This window comes from Cherax quadricarinatus, chromosome 67, assembly GCF_038502225.1.
Source record: "Cherax quadricarinatus isolate ZL_2023a chromosome 67, ASM3850222v1, whole genome shotgun sequence".
Taxonomy (NCBI): domain Eukaryota; kingdom Metazoa; phylum Arthropoda; class Malacostraca; order Decapoda; family Parastacidae; genus Cherax; species Cherax quadricarinatus.
This window is the reverse complement of record NC_091358.1, coordinates 11,839,876-11,863,825: the sequence shown is the minus strand read 5'-3', so window position 1 is coordinate 11,863,825 and position 23,950 is coordinate 11,839,876. Positions and strand designations below refer to the sequence as shown.

The following is a 23,950-nucleotide window of genomic DNA, read 5'->3' as shown; positions in this document are numbered from 1 at the left end:
ACAAACCATACACCCGGCCGGGATTGAACCCGCGGTCATAGTCTCAAAACTCCAGCCCGTCGTGTTAGCCACTAGACCAGCTAGCCACAATAAGATTCATCCAACTAGGTATATTTCTACACCATAGGCCCTTGTGGCTTAGCGCTTCTTTTTGATTATAATAATAATCTACACCATAGGAAGGTTAGCACAGGCACCTCTGTGACCACAAATGCAAGTTTTTACAGATTAATCTCCAGCTAGCGTGGCCGTGACGAACTCTAGCTCAAGTCCCTTCACTGCTAGAGTTCGTCACGGCAACGCTAGCTGGAGATTCGTCTGTAAAAACTTGCATTTGTGGTCACAGTGGTGCCTATGCTAACCTTTCTATGGTGTAGAAATATACCTAGTTGGATGAATCTTATTGTGGCTAGCTGGTCTAGTGGCTAACGCGACGGGCTGGAGTTTTGAGACTATGACCACGGGTTCAATCCCGGCCGGGGTTATGGTTAGTATAATAATATTCATGTTCAACACCTAACTCTTAGTAGGCCATGTAAGACCTAGGGAGATAAAAGGTAGTCAAGTTTGACTCAAGGAAGGTAAGGGGAGGGTAGCTTCAGTTCCTTGGACCAAGTGCTTTTTATCAGCATTAAGGCATCACTCGCTGAAGGGAGTGATTTAGTATGAAGGATAAGAAAAGAGTGTAGTATGAATGCAGCACTTGTATTTGGTGACTGTGCTTCCAGACTGTCATGTTGACCAAACTTCTTCACAACCTCAGCTTTAAAGGCTCAAACCTTGACAGTTTATTTTCAATCAAATAATTATATGAAAAGTGAGAAGTCATTTGGATAGAAAAATAAATATGGGTTTAAAAAGATATGTATATTTCAGCCTCAGAGATCACCTTCAGCGTATCTTTAACTGAAGTAAAAATTTACAGTTTTTTCCACCCATGTTTCATTTTTCCATCCAAATGGCTTCTCATCTTTCATTGATCAGTATTTATGACACTTAAATCCAAGCATTTACTTGTATATTTATAAATAAAGCACCCCATGAAATGGAGCTCATGTAGATGCTATACAAAATATTGTGCATTTGTACATAGAACAGCACATCGGCACTGACAGAGTTGCTTTACAAGTTATATGAATAAAATGATAGGAATTGCATATGAAGATTTGACTCCAACTGGATAAAAAATCTGTTAGTTTCTCTTTACTAATAATGCCCTAAGCCCTGTATTTTAATTTTTATCATCAATGATTCATCTGTCCATGGTTACAGCTCTCCTCAAAAGTTTCTGTTTTTTCCCAAATATTAGCCGTTCTCCAGTCAACTTTCAAAGGAACAAGAATGTCTTATGCACTTGGCTGCAGGTTGTGACATCAATATGACTTGAAAACCTTGGGAACAATCTAGGTTCTTATTTTTCATGTGTATTTGTTAGTGTGAATGTATATGTACGTGTGCACATTGTGTGTATGCATATGTGCTAAAGCATGTGTGTGAATGTAGTGACTTTTCATTGGTCCATTAACTTAAACACTACTTAAGGGAAGTATCTGGTATGTTGCCATTCCTCTACACATTGACAACAAATAACAAACAGTTGAGAAAACAATACAACTGAGTTAGTTCCAATTCAACAGGCATAATCTCTTAGTGTACCGGTGACATATTGAAAGGCTCAGACGAGCCAAAAATCACTGAAACTGACTCTTATTGCTCTCTACACTTTTCACACTTCAATAACGATCATCTGATGTCAGTTGGCAGAGAGAAGGCAAACAATAAGCTCAATAAGTAACTTGTTTTGTGAAAATATAGCTTGAAAATTGTACTGGTAGACTTAAAAATATATTTAGTACTGGTTTGCTCTCTCTCCTACTGACAATGAGAAAAAACTCTCTGATGAACATGTAAGTGGAACTTGAAATATAATATTTCAGGGCAACCATATATTGTGTAAATGTTTTCAAGGTATTGGCCTGACCTCTTACACTGTAGACACATATACTGAATGAAATGTCAAGATAAGAGAGTGGGAATCTGTAGTATGTTAAGAACACTAATTACTCCATTACAGAACAGCTGGTCATAAGTGTGGGAAGGAAATTGTATGTACACCTATTATACACAGCTGACTTCACATAATGACTGAGGTTTAACGTTTTAAAAAAATTACATATAAAAAACATACCTTCTATCCATTAAGAGCATCTAAGGTTCCTATGAAAAATGAATGGAATTCTAGTAATCGTAATCCGAGTCCAACATCAAAAGAACTCCGAGATTATACTACACTAGCCGAAGAGGTTTTGTAATCACCTAACATGATTCATACAGTTCTTTCTGGAAAATACTTTTCACATCCTAAGCCATCCAAAGTGTTATTGAGAAACATTGAGGGAAGAAGCTCAGCCTGAAGGAAACACTTTATGTAGTCAAAGATCAAATGACAACATTAACATCAGTTCTGAGGCATATTACTACCTCAATTCATTTCTTCTTTCATATTAAAAAAGTCTCAGCAATGAGACCACTAGATTCTTGAAATTTATTGTGAATAAAATTTAAGAATACAAAGACATTCCATAAATTTTGAAATAGTGCATTTGATATTACTACATGGCAAAACATGGGCTACAACCAACTCTGTGTCATGGCACCTTAAACCTATTACCAAGGCTCAATTTGTGCATTAAATAACAAGTATTCTTTTGTGTATTAAATAATAAGTATTCTTGAGTGTGTGCTGGATATTCATCATTTATATGACTTGTGTCTTATTTAGATTTTCAATACATCTTAATATTTTATTAATTTTATGATAAAAATACTGTGTATAGTGCAGGTGTCCCTTGCTTTATGCAACAGATGCATTCTTGGCCCATGGCACATAAAGTTAATGCACATAGTGAACTCAATATAGCATACAAAATAAAGGGATTCATTCTGAGACTTTGCAAACTCCACATTTCTAGACTAAAATTTACTTAAAAATTGAGAGATTACCAAACACAACAAATAGTCACATGGAAAAAAAAAAAAGGAATGAATTTCGTTGAAAAAAAAAAAGCAAATGTAAAATCCACAGTTCAATCATAATTTCTAAAATATAAAATCATGGGAAAAATCCACTTTCTTATTTTTACCAAAAAATTACTAATTTATCAGATAGACACCAAACAACCATATATCAAAGATAAATGCAACTTGTCAAAAAAATGAGAAAAAATTAAATCTAAAATTCTAGAAAAAAAAATCCTCCCTTTTACCCACATTTACACCAGCCAACAAACCTATCTTTATCTAGATTGAAGTATACATGTTATGAACCTGTGAATACATATATATCTACTATTTCCTTCCTCCACCACTAGTCCTAATCCTGTCAAGGCAATCCAACTTTGTCTGGTTGGGTATCTGTTTTCTTAGGCTTGGCACAAGATAAAGTGAAAACCAACAGTAGGATTTCATTCAAAATATGCTTGTTGGATTTCCCATATCCAAATTGTTTTCTTTCTAGCCATTCTTTATCAAGAATTTCAATATAAATCAGTTTACAGTGATATTTAAAAGTGTGTGTGTTAAAACTCAAATGGTGCTGGGCTTGGGTGATTGCATATGAGCAAATTTATACCACATGTTGCAATAAAGCAAGGGGAACACTGTATTCACAAAAAAATGAAAAAGACATCCAAAATGACAAATAATGAGGTAGTAAGCACATAAACTATCATACCAGGATCATTTATAATATGCAAGACTAGTGATCCATTAAACTCTTAAAACTGAGGTGTCACTGGAATGACCTTACGTACAAGGATGATAAAAATATTAATCTACAGCGTAATCTTTCTTTCTTTTTCCAGAAACTTGTCAATATTGCAACTAACCATCAACATAAAGTTTGGCAAGACATTATATGTTATCATGCTTGATGATAAGCGAAATAAAAATTTGAATTTAAAATTTATACAGTAATAGTATTTGGTACCATATATATCATGAATTAAACATAACTAAAGTGTACTAAAATGTAATATTTGCAATACTGTTCAGAATTCAAAATATAGGAAAGAATGTTGTACATCTGAAAAAATTTCATAATCCAGAGTTGAGGTCACCCACATTTTAGTTTCCCAAGGAATAAAACCTCAATAATCTGTACATGAGGCAGAGCTTCTTTTTCAAGGAATAGAAAGGCAAGTAAGGACTATGGGGAACTACATCTGCATAGAATATTCTGGCTGTGTTCGAAAAATAATTTGTATATCAACATTTTAGCAAGAACCTAAACGGGCTAGTAGATCTCCAAATGATAAGGAGTGACTGACTTTTCTACAAACTTTGAAAATTTAATATTCTTTGGATTTCAGAGCCACAAAAATGGTAATTACCTTTGCATGTGATAATATGCTGTATTAAATACTAAGTAACAAGAGAACAAGAAAACCTTAAATGGTAGTACTATATTTTCTGTCAGGAAAATGTCTCCTGATGCTGGTCTTGTCAGATAACCTCTTAGTAATTAAGCATCCACTGTTATGCCTAACCTAGCACCAATGCTAGGTTTTTAACATTTAAAAACAAAGGCTCACAATTTAGTCTTCTAAAAAAAATTCTTGGTATAGATTAATTGTAAATAGATACCATGACTAGGGCATATTTTATATATTTTAAAATGAGTGTTGTGACTTAGAAACTAAAGCTATTTCTGAATAATGTACTTTGAATGTGCAAGTATTACATTCCTTACCAATTGTTGAAATATCTCCCATTAGAAAATCATTCATATTAATGAAGAAAGAGGAGGAAATTGTCGAACGCAGCCTTTTGTCTTCATTTTCACTTCTGAATTGTCTAATACATTTACCACATATATTTGCATCCATACTTTTACTGATGCTAATGATTATAGTCATATTAAAAATTCAATGAAGTAGCTATATACATTGTTTAACAATAAATGACAGTATCAACATTGGCATATGTCTAATGATTGTTTACAGCTTCAGTTTCTCATCTCCAAACATGATATCACAAAATAATATACACTACTCCAATCACAACAAAGTAAGAAAACCCATATAAAAAGTTCGGCAACCGGGAGGTGATCATGAAAATGTTTCCCAATTGGTAAATAGTTATCTAGGGGATAAAATTATAACATGGCATACATCATGATGAATAAATGAATATTTAAGGATGATATGAGCTATATGTCAAATGAATAACTATAAACACTTCTTATCACAATGTCTTATAATGTGGAAAAAAACTTGGCAGCTAATAACATGGGACTCAACGTAATGTACATGAATACTGGAAAAATATTACATGCATGAACTGATATTTTACATAATTCATATAATACTAAATGAAGAAATACTGAAAATAAAAATGTTCCCATATGAAATAACTTATTTTGTATCCAGCAGCACGGGGTACAATTATCAATGAAAACTGTAAAAGAAAGAGTAATAAATATACTAAAAAAAAAAATTAACTAGTTTAACATTTATTAATTAAATATCTTTCCTTCTTCCAATTAAATTTTTTGCATGGTAATCTTCTCCTAAAGCCAGAGGCAGCGAGAGTGACTCAAATTTCTCTCGAATTTCCAACAAAAAATGCTTGTCTCAGGCAGCCTCTAATGTCAAGTTTCTAATTTACAGCAAATATAAAAACTCTCATCAGACTTACAATGTACATAATCAACCCACAATTACCTAAATCCTAAACACGTTGCTCACATGGGCAACACTAGTACCTCACATGGGCAGCATTAGTGGTTTACTAAACACAAGGCTCATGGGCAACACTAGTAGTTAACTATACACATGATTGCTCTCATAGGCTGCACTTGTGATTTACTAAACACAAGGCTTACATGACCAGAACTAGTGGTTTACTAAACACATGGCTCTCATGGGCAGCATTAGTAGTTAACTATACACATGATTGCTCTCATAGGCTGCACTTGTGATTTACTAAACACAAGGCTTATATGAGTAGCACTAATAGTTTACTAAACACATGGCTCTCATGGCCAACACTTGTGGTTTACTAAACACATGGTGCTCATGTACAGCACTAGTGGTTTACTAAACACACAGCTCTCATGTACAGCACTAGTGGTTTACTAAACACATGGCTCTCATGTACAGCACTAGTGGTTTACTAAACACATGGCTCTCATGTACAGAACTAATGGTTTACTAAACACATGGCTCTCATGTACAGCACTAGTGATTTACTAAACACATGGCTCTCATGGACAGCACTAGTGGTTTACTAAACGCATGGCTCATGTACAGCACTAGTGGATTACTAAACACATGGCTCTCATGGGCAGCACTAGTGGTTTACTCTAGACAGTGACTAGTATTGAACAACCCAGACACACAAAGCTTCTTTGTTTATTCAGGCGCCAGTAGAATTTTTCATACACATAAATGACGATGGAAGTGAAGCCAACAGTGAAACTGGTCTACAAGAGTACCTGTGTAGGCTTGACATCACAGAAAACTGTCATCTGCTTAAACAAAGGTGCCTACTGTTAAGGAACATGGGTTGTGTTCTCTCAGTGGCTGGCAAACCATGTGCCATGATACTGGTAAATGCAGCCTCACCCTGCATCTGAAAACAATTACAAAAATATGAATTAATATATTCATAAAAAGCCTACAAAGTATGAAGATGGCATACTGCTTTATCCTGGCTAATGTAAAACATACAATGCACATGCATATTCCATGAGAGGTGCAATGTGGCTGTCAGGTGAGAAACAATGGAAGACACATGCAGACACACACACATATGCATGGCTCAAGAGCAATCTTGCACTGTACTGATTACTGAATTTCTACCGTAGTTTCTCAATACATATCTCGCTTAAAGATGCATGAAAGACCAATGAAATACATAACACACATCCATTAAGCAACTTTACACTGCTTACACTTTTATATCCATATCTCTCATTGTGAATGGTAAACACACAAAAGCTGTTAAAACTGCCTTCAAAATGCACACTTCACTGCTATTAAAACCACTTAACATAGAAACCCATTTCCCACACACACCTGGTCACTCTGCATCTTCAAAACTCAACATTAATGGTAACCTAGACTTAAAATACAATCATCAGAACCCATAGGCACCAAACAAGAAGTAAGTATTACTTTGGTAAGCAAAAAAATCTAGATAACAGGTTTGAAGAAACAGTGCAGAAACTGACAAGAAAAAATAAATTAAGAATGTAGAAGATGCATTCAAAGAGAGCAATATATCAGTTATTTGATAAATGAGACACTTGTGTAACATTTGAGTATCTTTATTCTGGATACATTTTGCCAGCCAGTGGCTGCCTCAGTCCAATACAATCAAAATTGACAGACTGAACACATCAACTCCAGGATGAGGGACTGATTACCTCAAACTCCTGCTCACCCTTCACCTTTCTCTGTATTAGACTGAAGCAGCCACTGACTGGTGAAACATTTCCAGAATAAAAATACCCAAATGCTGCCCAAGTGTCTCATTTGATTAACTTGTTGGTTTTCTAAACCATTTATTCACATCAACTATTTGGCCTGCAATGTACTTCTGCTTTTATGCTAATATATTCACTCAGAGGATAAGTGGCACTGCCAGTTAACTTACCCCTCAGGGCATCATCTGAACACACTTGCACACATAAGGCTAAATCTATTTTTAAACTCTGAAAATAGAGGGACTTCCAAAATATGAAGTACTCAGCTAGAGGACAATGAAAATGGTTAGGTACAATATTTAACATGTTCCATTAACTAGCCTCTTCAAGAGGGGGGCTCCTTGGCATGGTGAAGAGGCTCTTGGTCTGAGGAATTAGACCTGTTGGTCTCCTTCCTCAGACCAAACCTAATTACCCCCCAATCCCCCCTTCCCTACTCCATCCTCCCTTTTTCATTACCTCCTCCTCCCCCCCCATCCCTCCCTTATTCCTTTCCTCTTTTTGGCCTTTGGGATTCATCCCACAGGCCTACTGGTTCCTAGGTAGGGGGAAGGGTACTGGGGTCAATCCTATTCCGTTGAGGTTCTTGGCGGTGGTGTAGTTTGCCATGGAATCTGGATCGCCTGGGGATATCCCATTCCCTCTCCGGTCTTCTGGGGGGTGGCTTTGGGTGTCTTTTGGGCGACAGGTGTATCTCTGGAGGCCGCCTTTCGGATTCTGGGGGTGGTGGCCAAAGGAGGTATGCTTTGTGGCGGATATCCGGCCGCCCTCTCTTTTGTCTACCGAGGTAGCTCGGCAGATGCGAGGTTGCTATCCTGGATTGCTGGTTTACTGGCATGAAGGGTAGGGTATGGCACGGGTTCCATGCAGCATCTGCACTACTTGCGGTGTTGAGGTCCTCTTGGGCACGGAGGGTGATTTCCAGCCCTTTCATTCCTCCCCGTTCCCCCTTTTTCTGTTTTTTGTTTTTATTTTCTTTTCTTCTTTCTTTTTTTTTTCTTAAAAACAAAAAGAAAGAAGTAACCTAACCATGGAAGCCCTAGTCCATGAACCCGCTACCCCCGGGCCCCTTACTGATACCGTACCCAGTTCTGACCCTGCCTCGTTTTTTGACCACTCTTTGAACACTCCTAATGCCCCTGTACCTCTTGGTGGTGCTGTTTCATCACCAGCTTCAGGTACCGGGGTCTTGACTGACTCCACCGATTTGTCTGACCTCCACCTTCCTTTGACTATGCTTCCAGTCTCTCCCTCTATGGTGCGGCAATTTCCAAATCGCCAGCCCGTCCCACATCGGACCAAATCTGGTCCCACTTCTAAACACCAACAACAATCTCCTGATGATGTTACTTCGTTACCTTCCCATTCTACTCGGAAAAGACCGACACATCATGCACTCCCTCTCCATGCTCAGTTTCGGACCACATAATGGACTAAATTCTTTACTTTACGACCGACTTCTTCTATTGCCTATCTTTCCGACCATAGTATTGGCAAAGCGCTCCTACGCCACATTGGTAGAGATATTTCATGCTCTCAAGAGTGGTACACGATCTTTCTCTCCTTTCACATATCGATACTATTCCTATCACTATTGAAAAACATCATTCTCTCAATTCTTGTAGTGGTACTGTCATTCTGCCCCATACCATAGTCCAACAGAATTTCCAGACATGTGGCAATGACATTCTTGAACAGCTGTAACTCCAGGATCTCCTAATCCTCAAAGTAGACACTTATGTCCTTCCTGCTCGCGAGCGGAGATGATACCCTTGCAATGAGACTCGATTAACTTTCGACAGCCGTGAACTCCCGTCCTCTGTTTATGTCGCAGGACATCGGTTACAAGTTCGAAAGGTGATCCATACACCGCAACAGTGTAGAAATTGTTGGCGATTTGGTCACCCAGCAAAATATTGCAGATCTATAGCCGAATGCCCAGTCCGTGTTGCCGATGACCATTCTAATACGTCTTGCAGTCGACCTCCCTCTTGCCTTAATTGTCATGAGGCTCACCCTTCGTACTCTCGCTGTTGCCAGGTCTACTTAAATGAGCATGAAATCCGTTGCCTCAAAGAAGCAGAAGGTCTCCCTTATGCTATGGCAGTTTCTCATCTCTGCCTCCAAGGGAGACTACCCCGTGTTTCTTATTCTCATGTTTCAAAACGTCCCCCCACTTCTGGGGTCCCATCTTCTGCAGCCTCCTCTGTTGTTACCCCTCCCATAGTCACTCCTGTATCTAATTCTTTTGCTGTCCTGGGCTCAGATGTCCCTACTTCAACACCCCAGTCTGTTCTGACATCTTTGAGTTCTCACTCACAAGCCCCGGTATCGACAAGATCTCGTATGACACCTACCAATTGCCCCTCTACTTCTCAAAAGTCCAAAAAATCCCCTTTGCTCAAATCTTCCTTGCCCCCTCCTTCCCTTCTTCTGCCCCCACATTTTACCTTTCCAGTCTCTGTACCTGGTTCTTCCCCTCTCACTGGCTCTATTACAAGTGTGGAGGTTCACCCCCCTCCTCATTCTGTGCTTCCCTCCCCTGTCCCCTCCCAAGTCCCTCCCTCTTCTGCCGCCTCCCAGGTTTCTGCCTCTTTTGTCCCCTCCCACACTTCTCCAGTTCCCAACACGCTTTTGTCCCCCCCTACTTAGTACAGTCCATGACTGTCCCAATCTTTACTCACCCTCCTCCTTCTATCTCCAATATTGTCTCCCATACAACGTCTTTGAATTCAGAAACACTTGACGCTATTTCAGAATATATTGCAGAGACTAAACCTTCAATGGACACTGATCCACTTCCTGTTCCTTCTCTTCCCTCTCCTCCATCTCCAAAACTCCATTCTTCGCAACGCTCCGTTCCTTCGCTGCTTGAACGTCTTCCGATTGCCACCGCACGTAGACTTTTCTAACCCCTCCAGTCCATAGGTGCCCTTCCCTGCGGATTCCTGGTATTTTCCTCATTGCCAATCATGGCCTATTTACAGTGGAATATCCGCTGCCTCGGGTAATCGGGGTGAGCTTCAGATGTTGCTTTCCAGGTTTTCCCCTGTTGGTGTTTGCTTATAAGAACCAAAATTACACTCGGCTGTTTTCCAACCTATCTCAGGCTATAATTTATTCTGTTCTTCGGATCCTGTCTCAGATGGGACCTTTAATGAAAGTGCCCTTCTTCTACGCAATGATATTCCGTACTGTCAACTATTTGTCCATACCTCGCTGCATTACACTGCAGCCCGTATCCACTTGAATAAGTGGTTTACAATATGTTCTTTATATCTCTCTCCTTCTCGGGCATTTTCTATCCCAGATTTTGCCTTTCTTGTTTCATCCTTACCACCACCAGTTCTGTTACTTGGCAATTTTAATGCCCACCATTTCCTGGGGGGGTCTCATTGTGACTCACGTGACATCCAGTTGGAGGCTTTTCTCGCCTCTCACCCCCTCCGTGTTTTAAATACGGGTACTCCCACCCATTTTGATCCTCGTACTCATACTCTCTTGCATCGGTCTATCGGTCTGCTCTTCCTCCACTGCACTAGACTTCGCCTTGTCTGTTCTACTGGACTTACATGGCAGCGATCATTTTCCAATAATTCTTACTTCTCCTTCATATTCACCACCTTTCCATAGCCCTTGCTGGCGATTTGATCGGGCAAATTGGGACATTTACTCGCAACTCACTGCTTTTAGTGAGGTTCCTTCTTCATCCTCCATTGATGAGCTCCTACACCTCTTCTCGACGTCAGTTTTAACCGCAGCTTTTCATTCTATACCCCAAACCTCAGGGAGGCATTCTCAGAAGTGCATGCCTTGGTGGTCTCCTGCTTGTGCTCGTGCAGTGCGTTTGAAACGCGCTGCATGGGGCAGGTACCGGTACAATAGAACCGATGAGAGACTTCTTGATTTTAAGCAGAAGCGTGCGCGCGCTCACCATGTCATCCGTGACGCTAAACGCACTTGCTGGTGAGATTATGTTTCCACCATCACCTCTGCTTCCTCTATGAGTGCAGTCTGGAAAAAAGTGAGGAAATTGAGTGGTAAATACTCTCCTGACCCGGCTTCTGTTCTACGGGTCGCCGGTGTTGATATAGCAAACCCTATTGACGTTGCCATTGAAAATGGCACTCATCTGGTCCATATTTCCCAGGGACTCCATCTATGCCCCTCGTTTCTTTCCTCAAAGTCTGCCAGAGAGTTAGTACCCTTGGACTTTTTTTCTCTCAGAGAAGAACAATATAATGTGCTTTTTACACTTCGGGAACTGAAGGCAACACTCTCAGCTTGCCGATCATTGGCAGATGGGCCTGACAACATTCATATTCGGATGTTACAACATTTACATCAGTCAGCCCTTGTAGTCCTCTTACACCTCTTCAATCTTATTTGGTCACAAGGAGTTTTTCCCCAGCTGTGGAAATCTGCCATTTTTCTCCCTTTCTGCAAGCCGGGTACTACGGGAGATGATGCCTCCCTCTTTCGTCCCATTACTCTTACTAGTGTAGTTTGCAAAGTGATGGAACGTCTCGTAAATCGACGTTTAATGTGGTATTTAGAGACACACAACAATCTCTCCACTAGTCAGTATGGCTTTCGTAAGGGCCGATCTACCATAGACCCCTTACTACGCTTGTATACATGTGTTTGTAATGCCTTTGCGAATAACCACTCGGTTTTTGCCATATTTTTTGACCCTGAGAAGGCATATGACACAACTTGGAGTTATAATATTTTGGCCCAAACCCACTCCTTAGGCCTCCGAGGCAATCTTAAGAACTTTTTAACTGACAGATATTTCCGTGTTCGAGTCAATAATGTGCTCTCCCCGGACTTTGTCCAAGCTGAAGGTGTCCCTCAGGGATGTGTTCTGAGCACAACACTTTTTCTCCTTGCTATAAATGATTTGGCCTCTGTTCTTCCATCCAATGTTTGGTCATCACTCTATGTAGATGACTTCGCTATTGCTTGTGCAGGCGCTGACTGTCACCTCATTACAGTTTCTCTCCAGCATGCGATCGACCGTGTTTCCAATTGGGCCACCACGCATGGGTTTAAATTTTCCAGTACCAAAGCTCACCAAATTACTTTCACTAGATGCTCTGTCATTTCCGATCATCCTTTGCACCTCTATGGCTCCCGTATCCCTGAACATGATACAGTCAGGTTTCTAGGCCTTCTCTTTGACCGTAGGTTATCCTGGAATCCTCACATTACCTCTCTGAAGGCAACTTGTCACAGCCGGCTGAACCTTCTTAAAAACCCTTGCTCATCTTTCATGGGGAGCTGATCGTCGAACTCTCCTTCGCCTACATTCAGCCCTCATTTTATCGAAACTCAATTATGGTGACCAGATCTATTCAGCGCTCTCTCCTGCTACTCTCTCTAGCCTTAACCCTATCCATCACCAAGGATTACGTTTATGCCTTGGTGCTTTTTTTTATGCAGACGCGAATGTTCCATCCTTGTCTGATCGCCATGATGCCCATTGCCTTTGCTACTATGTACACTCTCACAATCTCCGCAATCCTTCCATTTATAGAATGGTCACCGATATTAGTAGACATTCTATATTTGTTCGCCGCCCCTCTTTGCTCCGTCCCTTCTCTCTTCGCCTACATTTGCTCGTCTTCCCTTCAGTTACCACCTTTATATGTTCATGTAGTATCTCACTTTTCCCTACCCCCCTGGGAAGTTCCAGCTGTTTGGGTCTGTTCTTTTTCACTCCCTTACTTGAAACCCCAACTGCCTAGGGTGGCTTCCCGCTCTCTTTTTCTTGACCACTTCCACTCTCATTCTCATGCCATCACAGTGTACACAGATGGCTCTAAGTCTTCTGACAGCGTCGGATTCACAGCATTGTTTCCAGACAGCGTCGTGCGAGGGCATTTACTATCTTCGGCTAGCATTTTTACTGCTGAATTGTATGCCATTCTTGCAACACTTATTCATATCACATCTATGCCTGTGTCATCATTTGTGGTTGTCTCAGACTCCCTTAGTGCTCTACAGGCTATATGGAAATTTGATACACCTCACCCCCTAGTTCTCCGTATCCAACTTTGGCTACGTCGTATCTCTACCAAGCATAAAGATATTGTTTTTTGTTGGGTCCCTGGTCATGTTGACGTACAAGGCAATGAACAGGCAGACACTGCTGCGCGGTCAGCAGTACATGACCTACCAATTTCATATAGAGGTGTTCTATTTCCGGACTATTTTGCTGTAATAGCTACCCACCTTCACACCCGTTGGCAACAACGTTGGTCAACTCTACTCGGTAGCAAACTTCATTCTATTAAACCGAGCATAGGTTACTGGCAGTTTTCTTGTCATCAGTGCTGAGGATTGGAGACTACTATCTCCCGCCTTCGCATTGGCCACACTCGTCTTACTCATGGGTATCTCATGGAGAGGCGCCCTGTTCCTCTCTGTGCGAAGTGTCAATTTCCAGTATCGATTAGCCACATTCTGTTAGACTGCCCTCTCTATCAACGAGCACGCAAAATTTACCTCCAACATTGTCTCCGCTCTACTACTCTCTCTTTACCTTCCCTTCTTGCTGATGGACCCTCCTTTAATTCTGACTCTCTCATTGACTTCTTGACAATGACTGATTTACTCCACAAACTCTGATGATGATACCTTTTGCACTCCCCTCAGCCCTTTCTACCTCAATCTCTTGCTGCCCTCTACCCTTTCACTATCCACTGCCCCGCTGTTCTCCGTAACCTATTACTCATCCATCTCCCTTTTGCCACCTGATATCCTCGCTTCCTTCCTGCCCTGCAGCGCTGTATAGCCCATGTGGTTTAGCGCTTCTTTTTTATTATAATAATCCATTAACCAGCAGAACAGGAGGCCATAATTATCAATTTTCCGTTATTGTATAAAGCTTTTTTTTTTTTTTCAAAGAATGGTACAACAGAATAGTTTAAAACACAGTAAGTGCTGCAGCTTTTCCCAACTTAAAAAAGTTTTATATTAGACTAATTACTGAAGATGGGGCACCATGAGCTTAGCTCTCCTACTGTAGCTACAAATGGGTAATCGTAAACAGGTAATCAGGAAATAGCCTTTTATTTGCGTATTGATGCATGTAATTTTTTTTTTTTTCTCAACAAGTCGGCCGTCTCCCACCGAGGCAGGGTGACCCAAAAAAGAAAGAAAATCCCCAAAAAGAAAATACTTTCATCATCATTCAACACTTTCACCACACTCACACATTATCACTGTTTTTGCAGATGTGCTCAGAATACAACAGTTTAGAAGCATGTACGTATAAAGATACACAACATATCCCTCCAAACTGCCAATATCCCAAACCCCTTCTTTAAAGTGCAGGCATTGTACTTCCCATTTCCAGGACTCAAGTCCGACTATATGAAAATAACCGGTTTCCCTGAATCCCTTCACTAAATATTACCCTGCTCACACTCCAACAGATCGTCAGGTCCCAAGTACCATTCGTCTCCATTCACTCCTATCTAACACGCTCACGCACACTTGCTGGAAGTCCAAGCCCCTTGCCCACAAAACCTCCTTTACCCCCTCTCTCCAACCCTTTCGAGGATGACCCCTACCCTGCCTTCCTTCCCCTATAGATTTATATGCTTTCCATGTCATTCTACTTTGATCCATTCTCTCTAAATGACCAAACCACCTCAACAACCCCTCTTCTGCCCTCTGACTAATACTTTTATTAACTCCACACCTTTTCCTAATTTCCACACTCCGAATTTTCTGCATAATATTTACACCACACATTGCCCTTAAACAGGACATCTCCACTGCCTCCAACCATCTCCTCGCTGCTACATTTACCACTCAAGCTTCACGCCCATATAAGAGTGTTGGTACTACTATACTTTCATACATTCCCTTCTTTGCCTCCATATATAACGTTTTTTGACTCAGGATTCAGGATATTTTCCCATCAGGAATTCAACCTCAGCTGCCATATTTGCTCAGCACTTGCAATAAGAGATCTTCTGCAATTACATCTGGGCTGAGCAGACTTAAGCAGTTCAGTTTCTAAATACTGTAGCTCACCTATACAGATCACACATTTCCTGTCTCAGTGCTAAAGTAATTTGAGTTCCTGCCTTTTGTTTAACAGCTGTCTCCACTGTTATTTTGAGGTTTGGCTTTTTTTTTTAAATGAAGCCTGTTAAAACACTATAGAGTAAACACAAGGGGTAAGGAGGCATACTGAAGTACAAATGGTAGGAAGATTTGAAACTGGGAAGCATACTGAACTAAAATTAGAAGGAAGCTTTGAAACTGGGAAGCATACTGAACTAAAATTAGAAGGAAGCTTTGAAACTGGGAAGCATACTGAACTAAAATTAGAAGGAAGCTTTGAAACTGGGAAGCATACTGAACTAAAAGTGGAAGGAAGATTTGAAACTGGAGGGCCCCTCAAGGGAGGTTCCTTGATGTTGGTGAGGGGCTCTTGATTTAGGGAATTGGATCTGTGCTCCAGTTCCCCAAATTAAGCCTGAATGCCTTCCACATCCCCCCCCAGGCGCTGTATAATCCTCCGGGTTTAGCGCTTCCCCCTTGATTGTAATAATAATGAAACTGGAGGGTTTAGTGCTTCCCCTTGATTATAATTATAATTTGAAACTGGAAAGTAATACTAGAAAGGTTGAGGTCTTAAGTAGTTCATTGAACTGTATGATGTAGTTTTTCAGACTTTAAAATTATTTATTATTAAGTAATATTGTATTAAAAAAGAACTATTGGATACAGTATTTATAGGACAGATTTCAACAGCATTAAAGGAGGGTACCTTAAATAGAAGTCTACAAGGAAAGAGTTTCTTCCAGCTTTATCCGTCTTTCCTCATAATCAGTTTCAATCTCGTTTCTCGCCTGAAATACAAAAAAATTGCTAATAAGCATAACACCTTACAGTATAAAGTAACAAAATAGCTATAGTAATAATTATTAAATATATAGTCCTCTTCAAGGGTGGGTTCCCTGGTGCAATGAAGAGGCTCTTGGTCTGAGGAATTAGACCTTTTGGTCTCCTTCCTCAGACCAAACCTAATTACTCCCCAATCCCCCCTTCCCTATCCCATCCTCCATATCCTCCCTTTTCCCTTTCCTCCTCCTCTCTCCATCCTGCCCCTATTCCCTTCCTGTTTTCAGCCTTTGGGATTCTTCTTCCCACAGGTACTTCAGTTCCTAGGTAGGGGGAAGGGTGCCATGGCCCATCCTATTTTGTTGAGGTCCGTGGTGGTGGTGTAGTTTGCCATGGAATCTGGATTGCCTGGGGATGTCCCACTCCCTCCCCAGTCTCCTAGGGGGTGGCTTTGGGTATCTTTTGGGTGACGGGTGTATCTCTGGAAGCTGCCTTTCAGATTCTGGGTGGTGTGGCCGAAAGAGGTATGCTTTGTGGCGGGTATCTGGCCACCCTTCTTTTGTCCACCAAGGTGGCTCAGTAGATGTGAGGTTGCTACCCCAGACTGCTGGTTTACTGGCATGAAGGATAGGGTATGGCACGGGTTTCATGCCGCATCTGCACTACTTGTGGTGCTGGGGTTCTCTTGGGTGTGGAGAGGGGCTTATGGGCCTTTCATTCCCTCCACGTTCCCCCCCCCCTTTTTTTTCTTTTTACTTTTTTTCTAAAAAACAAAAAGAAAGAAGTGACATAACCATGGAGTCCTAAGTCCATGAAACTGCTCCCCCTGGGCTCCTTTCTGCTACCACACCTTGCTTTGACCCTACCTCTTTATTTAACCACTCTTCAGACATTTCTCATGCCCCTATACCTCCTGCTGGTGCCGTTTCATCACCTGCTCCAGGTACGTACTGGGGTTCTGCCTGACTCCTTTGATACATCTGACCTCCACACTTCTTCGACCATACTTCCAGCTTCTCCCTCTATGGTGTGGCTCTTTTCGGATCGCCCGCCCATCCCAAGTCGGACCAACTCCAGTCCCACACCTAAACACCCAAGACCATTACCTGATGATACTCCTTCACTTCCTTCTCATTCTGCCCAGAAAAGACCGGCACAACACTCCCTCCTCTTACACGCTATGTTTCAAAATGCACAATAGACTAAGTTTTTTACTCTGACTGACTACTTCTCCTGACTATCTTTCCAATCATAGTATTGGCAAGGTGCTCATATGCCATGTTGGGCAAGATATATCCTTCATGCTCTCAAGAGTGCACACGCATCATCATAGTACAGAATGCTAGCCAAGCTCGCGATCTTTCTCTCCTGTAACTATTGAAAAACATCATTCTCTCAATTCTTGTAGTGGTACTGTCATTCTACCTCATACCATTAACCAACAGAATTTCCGTAAAAGTGGTGATGACATTCTAGAACAGTTTGAGCTCCAAGACTCCCAATACTCAAAGTAGGCACTTATGTCCTCCCTGCCCACAAGCGGAGACAATACCCTTGCAATGTAGCTCGCTAAACTTTTGACTGCCATGAGCTTCCATCCTCAGTTTATATTGCGGAACACTGTTTACAAGTTCGAAAGGTGATCCCTACACCACAACAGTGTAGAAATTGCTGGCATTTTTGCCATCCAGCAAAATATTGCAGGTCCATGGCCGAATGCCCAGTCCATGGTGCCGATGACTATACCAATACATCTTGTAGTCTACCTCCCTCTTGCCTTAATTGTCATGAGGCTTGCCCACCCTACTCTCACCATTGCCAAGTTTACTTAAATGAGTGAAAAGTTCATTGTCTCAAAGAGGCAGAAGGCTTTCCTTATGCTATGGCAGTCTCTTGTCTATGCCTCCAGGGGAGACTTCCCTTTATTTCTTATTCTTGAGTTACTAAACGACTCCCCACCTGTGGGGTCCCAGCTTCTGCAGCCTTCTCTGTGGTCATTTCTTCCACAGTCACCCCTTTCTTTTGCTGTCCTGGACTCGGAGGTCCCTACCTCGACACCTCATTCTGTTCTCACCTCTTTCTCTTCTTACAAGTTTGTGTCTACAAGACCTTGTACAACAATTCCTCTCCATCGCCCCTCTGCTTCTCCGAAGTCCAAAAAATCCCCAGTGTTAAAATCTCCTTTAACCTCTCCTTCCCTTCTACCTGCACATTTTTCCTTTCCAGTCTCTGTGCCTGGTTCTTCACCTCTAACTGGCTCTGTTATGAGTGTGGAGGTTCATCCTCCTCCTCATACAGTATCTTCCTCCCCTGTCCCCTACACTACACTTGGATACATATGTTCGTAATGCCTTAGCCAATAACCACTCAGTTATTGCCATCTTTTTTGACCTTGAGAAGGCATATGACACAACTTTGAGGTATAACATCTTGGCCCTGGCCCACTCCTTAGGCCTCTGAGGCAATCTACCATTTTTCATTAAGAACTTCTTAACTGAGAGAGATTTCCATGTTCAGGTTAGTAATATGCTTTCCCCGGACTTTGTCCAAGCTGAAGGTGTCCCCCAAGGACATGTTCTGAGCACAATACTTCTTCTTGCTATAAATGATCTGGCATCTATTCTTCCATCTAATATTTTGTCATCACACTATGCTGATGACTTTGCTATAGCTTGTGCAGGCACTGACTGTCACCTCATTGCAATCTCTCTCCAGCATGCAGTCAACCGTGTTTCCAATTAGGACACTACTCATGGGCTTAAATCTTCTAGTACTAAAACTCGCCAAATTACTTTCACTAGACGTTCTGTTGTCTCTGATCACCCATTTTACCTATATGGCTCGCATATCTCAGAATGTGATATGGTCAGGTTTCTCGGCCTTCTGTTTGACTGTCGGTTATCCTGGAATCCTCACATTACCTCTCTGAAGGCAACCTGTCAAAGGCTGAACCTCCATAAAACCCTCGCTCATCTTTCATGGGGGGCTGATCGTAAAACTCTCCTTCTACTACATTCAGCCCTAATTTTATTGAAACTCAATTATGGTGACCAGATATATTCAGTGGCTTCTCCTGCAACTCATTCTAGCCTTAATCCCATCCATCACCAGGGACTACATTTATGCCTTGGTGCTTTTTGCTCTTCGCCAGTTGAGAGCCTCTATGCAGAAGCAAATATTCCAGCCATGACCAATCACCATGATGCTCATTGCCTTTGCTATTATGTTTGCTCTCATGACCTCCGCAATCCTTCCATATATAGGATAGTCACTGATGTTAGTCCATCCCATTTTGCCACCATTTGCTCGTCTTCTCAGTCACCACCTTTATGTTCATGTAACATCTCACTTTTCCCTACCCCCTTGGGAAGTGCCAACGGTTCATGTCTGTTCTTTCCCATTGCTATGCGCAAAAGCCCAACTGCCTACAGTGGCTTCTCACTCTCTTTTTCTTAACCGCTTCCAATCTCATTCTCATGCCATCGCAGTGTACACCGATGGTTCCTAGTCTTCTGATGGCATCGGAGTCACAGCAGTGTTTCCAAACAGCATCCTATGAGGGCATTTATTACCCTCGGCTTGCATTTTTGAGCTGAATTGTATGCCATTTTCGTAGCACTTATCCATGTTGCAGCTATGCCTGTGTCGCCATTTGTGGTTGTTTCATACTCCCTTAGTGCTTTACAGGCTATACGAAAATTTGATACACTTCATCCCCTGGTTCTTTGTATCCAACTTTGGTTACACGTATCTCTAGCAAGTACAAAGATATTGTTTTTTGTTGGGTCTCCAGCCATGTTGACGTACAGGGCAATGAACAGGCAGACACTGCTGTCCAGTCAGCAGTACATGGCCTCCCAGTTTCATATTGAGGTGTTCCATTCACAGACTATTTTGCTGTAGTTGCTACCCACCTTCGCACCTGTTGGCAACAACGTTGGTCTGATCTACTATGTAACAAATTACATTTCATTAAATCAAGTATAGGTTTCTGGCTGTCTTCTTGTCATCAATGCTACACTCATCTTACTCATGGGCACCTCATGGAGAAGTGCCCTGTTCCACTCTGTGTGAATTGACAGGTTCCAGTTTCTGTTAGCGATATTCAGTTGAACTGCCCACTCTACCTACGAGCACACAGAATTTACCTCCAGCATCATTACCACTCTGCTTCCCCTACTTTACCTTACCTTCTTGTTGATGGACCCTCCTTTAACCCAGACTCTCTTGTTGACTTTTTGACAGCAACTGATTTACTGCACAAACTCTTATAATGATGCCTCTCGCACTCTTCACAATCATTTCTACCTTAATATCTTGCTACCCTCTACCCCTGCACTATCCACTGCCACACTGCACTCCATAGCCTAAAACTAATCCCTATCCCTCTTGCTACCCAATACCCCTTCACCCTTCCCTGCCCTGCCCTGCACTGCACTGTATGACCCTTGTAGGTTTAGCTCTTTTTTTTATTATAATTTGGAGAGTCCTTAATGTCAGTACCTGACTAGCCGGGCTGTGGTTCATATGTCAGCTTATGTGTGGCCAACAGTAACAGCCTGGTTGATCAAGCCCTAATCCACCATGAAGCCTGGTCACAGACCAGGCCATGGGGGCATTCACCCCCAAAACCCTCTCCAGGTATACTCCAGGTATAGGAATAAGAATTACTGCATGAAGCAGAAGACTACTGCAAAATTTACATTATTACCTGTATATACCTGAAGTTCAGCAGGATCTTAATTTTTAAGATATGGAACACCAAATGTATCAAACTCATTGTCTAGAATAGTATCACATCAATTATACATGTTTATTAATGTTAAGTAGTTCTAGTCTTTGTCATCCAAAAAATGCTCTACTTAGCCATGGACTTGTCAAAAATAAAAAAAAAAAATTATACCAAATTTTTAACAAACTTTTTTGAAAATAAAATAATTTTATTATAAATAATCTCCATGAGACTAACAAGAAAATTAGAGGAATATGGTAATGGAGGATGAATCTCAAATAACTCGAGGGTATAGTTATTGGTGAGAAAAAGTAAGAGTAATATACCTTAGTTATTACAGTCTCAGTGTTGTTGGGTAAAAGCCATGTGCAACTAATGCAACATTTTACTGTGGCAACTTTTCACTCTCCAGGAGCTTTGTCAGGCCTGCTTATGATATTTTTGAATTAAGATGGGTTTGTTGGAACGTAACCCCATCATCAGTCAAGGAGCACCTGTACCCTCCATTTATGGTTTGAAAGGCACCTATTGAATTAGGGATAGTGAATATTTCCTTCTTTGGGTTACCCTACCTCCATGTGAAACATTTTTGGCAAGACAGTTAAGGAGTGAGTAGTGGTCAATGTGTTTCCTTCTTTGGGGGTCACACTCCCTTGGTGGAAAAGTGTAGATGTGCATAAAGTTCTTACCTTTTGTTTCGCTTCTTCAAACTGAATACGGATTTCTTCGTGTTGTTTTTCTAACTCAGCCTTCTTTTTATCATGAATATCAGTCAGCCTCTGCCTTTCCTGGATGCCTTCAGCCACTATCTGTTTACTGATCTCACGCTTTTTCCTATAAAAAAAGAGATTACAACAGAATGTACATAGCATTTACTGTTTGGAGAACTTAATTTATATACTTTTCCAATACTTTTGTTTTGAAAAACTACAGCATTTGGGGAATAGGATGCAATCAGATTTAATCTGAGGGTGGGTTTGTAAAACCTCAGCTTCATATCCCAAACAAGTCTGGTGCTTTCCATGAATATAATACTACAACTTTACATACTCAACTTTAATTTTGGTTTGCTTTGTTAAATAATTTGTTTTTAAAACCCTCAGTGTCAAGACACTTGTTGAGAAATGTTTCACTCACCTGGTGGATGAAGACTCCTAACCCCCTCCCCCCCTCATGGAAGGTTCCTTGATGTTGGTGAGGGGCTCTTGATTTAGAGAATTGGATCTGTGCTCCAGTTCCCCGAATTAAGCCTGAATGATTTCCACATCCCCCCCTCCCCGGGCGCTGTATAATCCTATGGGTTTAGCGCTTCCCCCTTGATTATAATAATAATTACCCCCCCCCCAGTGAGTGAGAAAATTCCCTGGTAGGTGAAACATCCTCAGTTTAAAACCCCTCACTAACTGAAATATATTTACTTCCCTATTAAGTAGGCAAAGGGTATAATTTAAGTCTTTTCATATCACATTTTATCTATTTCTTTTATAGTTCTTACCATTTATTTAATACTCTTTCTCAATTTCTGTATACATGTGATTCATAATTTCTCAAAAAAAAAATGTAATGTAGAAGATAAGACATATGGACTGATCAAGGTATTTACTAAGGAAACATTTTGTCATGATTAGCTTCCTTTGTCTTAACAGAAAGTAGCTAGGGTATAAATATAGTACAAGACATCAGGCGAACACTGGTTAAAAGTGGAGTAATATATTAGAGGTGGAGTTGGTAGCATCAGCCTGGAGTGGGCAGGTAGGCCTCCTGCTCTCTGGTGTAACATGGTATCATACAATGGTGGCATTCTTATTTTTCACTAAGAGCAGACAGACACAATACCAATACAGACACCAAGGCTGTCAGGGATCACTATTTGTTGGTTAATAAGCTGATATACCAGCAAATGTTGGTCATCAAGAAGAAGATGTTCAAAACTCTTGGTGAATGCCTTGGGTCCATCAAGTGGAGGGAATTAACCCAACACTCGTGGACATATATGGGATAAGATCAGAAAGATGTCTGGGATGTACTTCCTTTGCCCACTGCTCAGCCTTCTCCAGCATGTCCCCAGGATGGGCTGTGAGAGTAGAAATCCTCTTGAAGCAAGTCACAGGTGACTCTTCAGAGGTAATCAACACCTTTGCTGGGGGCATCTCCTGTTTGTCTAGCCTCAGGAGTTACAGTCCTAAGTTCCAGGCCCAGAAACTTCACAAGACTGTCTCTTTACCCACTGTGAGGAACACTGGAGAGCCTAGTGATCTACTGTCTGGGATGGAGGAATCATGAAACTATGGTTTCCAGGAAGGATGGGATACATTATAACTTATTGCAGCACCTCCCTCCTCTCTCCCTAGCATTTTTAGTGGATAAGTGGGGTGTTTCTCCACTGCTGGTAGCAGTGATCTCTGATGTGCCGGTAAAAAGGATCTCGAGTGTTCACCTGTTTTGCTATGGAGACAACAGACTGTGTTACTTGGGTACAGTTTAGCTTCTGCAAAGTCCAGGCCTTGTGGGCCTTACAGATGAGAAGCAGGTTATGAAGAAATTTGGCCCTCTTCCTTTAGTTTAATATGTTTATTATGCACCCCATACCCATCCTGTGGGCGGTAGTCAAAAGATTACAGAGGTACATAATTGGTCCTGGGACTGGACTCCAAAGTTTTGATAGCTGAGCAAGTTACAGAGGTAAAGAATTCACAATTTACAAAGGTAATGAACTCCAGGTAGGTCTAGTCACAATCATGACAAGTTACAAAGGTATTTACAGATTACAGAGGTACATAATGGGTCCAGGGACCAGGCCCCAAAGTTTTGATGGCTGAACTAGGTACAAGGTAATGAACTCACAAGTTACAAAGGTAATGAAT

General features: G+C 41.3%; 1 protein-coding gene and 1 long non-coding RNA gene across 8 annotated transcripts in view; one reads left to right on the top strand and one right to left on the bottom strand.

Annotated features, from left to right (window-relative positions):
* Nucleotides 1-4,002, top strand: part of LOC138854692 (uncharacterized) — a 70,655-nt gene extending 66,653 nt beyond the window's left edge. The window contains exon 3 of the long non-coding RNA XR_011393884.1: nucleotides 3,864-4,002. This is a non-coding gene — a long non-coding RNA (uncharacterized lncRNA). The remainder of the gene's footprint in view (nucleotides 1-3,863) is intronic.
* Plc21C (Phospholipase C at 21C) overlaps nucleotides 690-23,950 on the bottom strand; it is a 613,502-nt gene continuing 590,241 nt past the window's right edge. For all 7 annotated transcript variants that reach the window (XM_070099388.1, XM_070099391.1, XM_070099386.1 and 4 more), the window contains 3 exons: nucleotides 21,776-21,920; nucleotides 16,281-16,362; nucleotides 690-6,633 (listed from right to left, as the gene is read on the bottom strand). In XM_070099388.1, coding sequence (XP_069955489.1) covers nucleotides 16,294-16,362; nucleotides 21,776-21,920 — 214 coding nt within the window. In that variant the 3' untranslated portion in view covers nucleotides 690-6,633; nucleotides 16,281-16,293. The remainder of the gene's footprint in view (nucleotides 6,634-16,280; nucleotides 16,363-21,775; nucleotides 21,921-23,950) is intronic.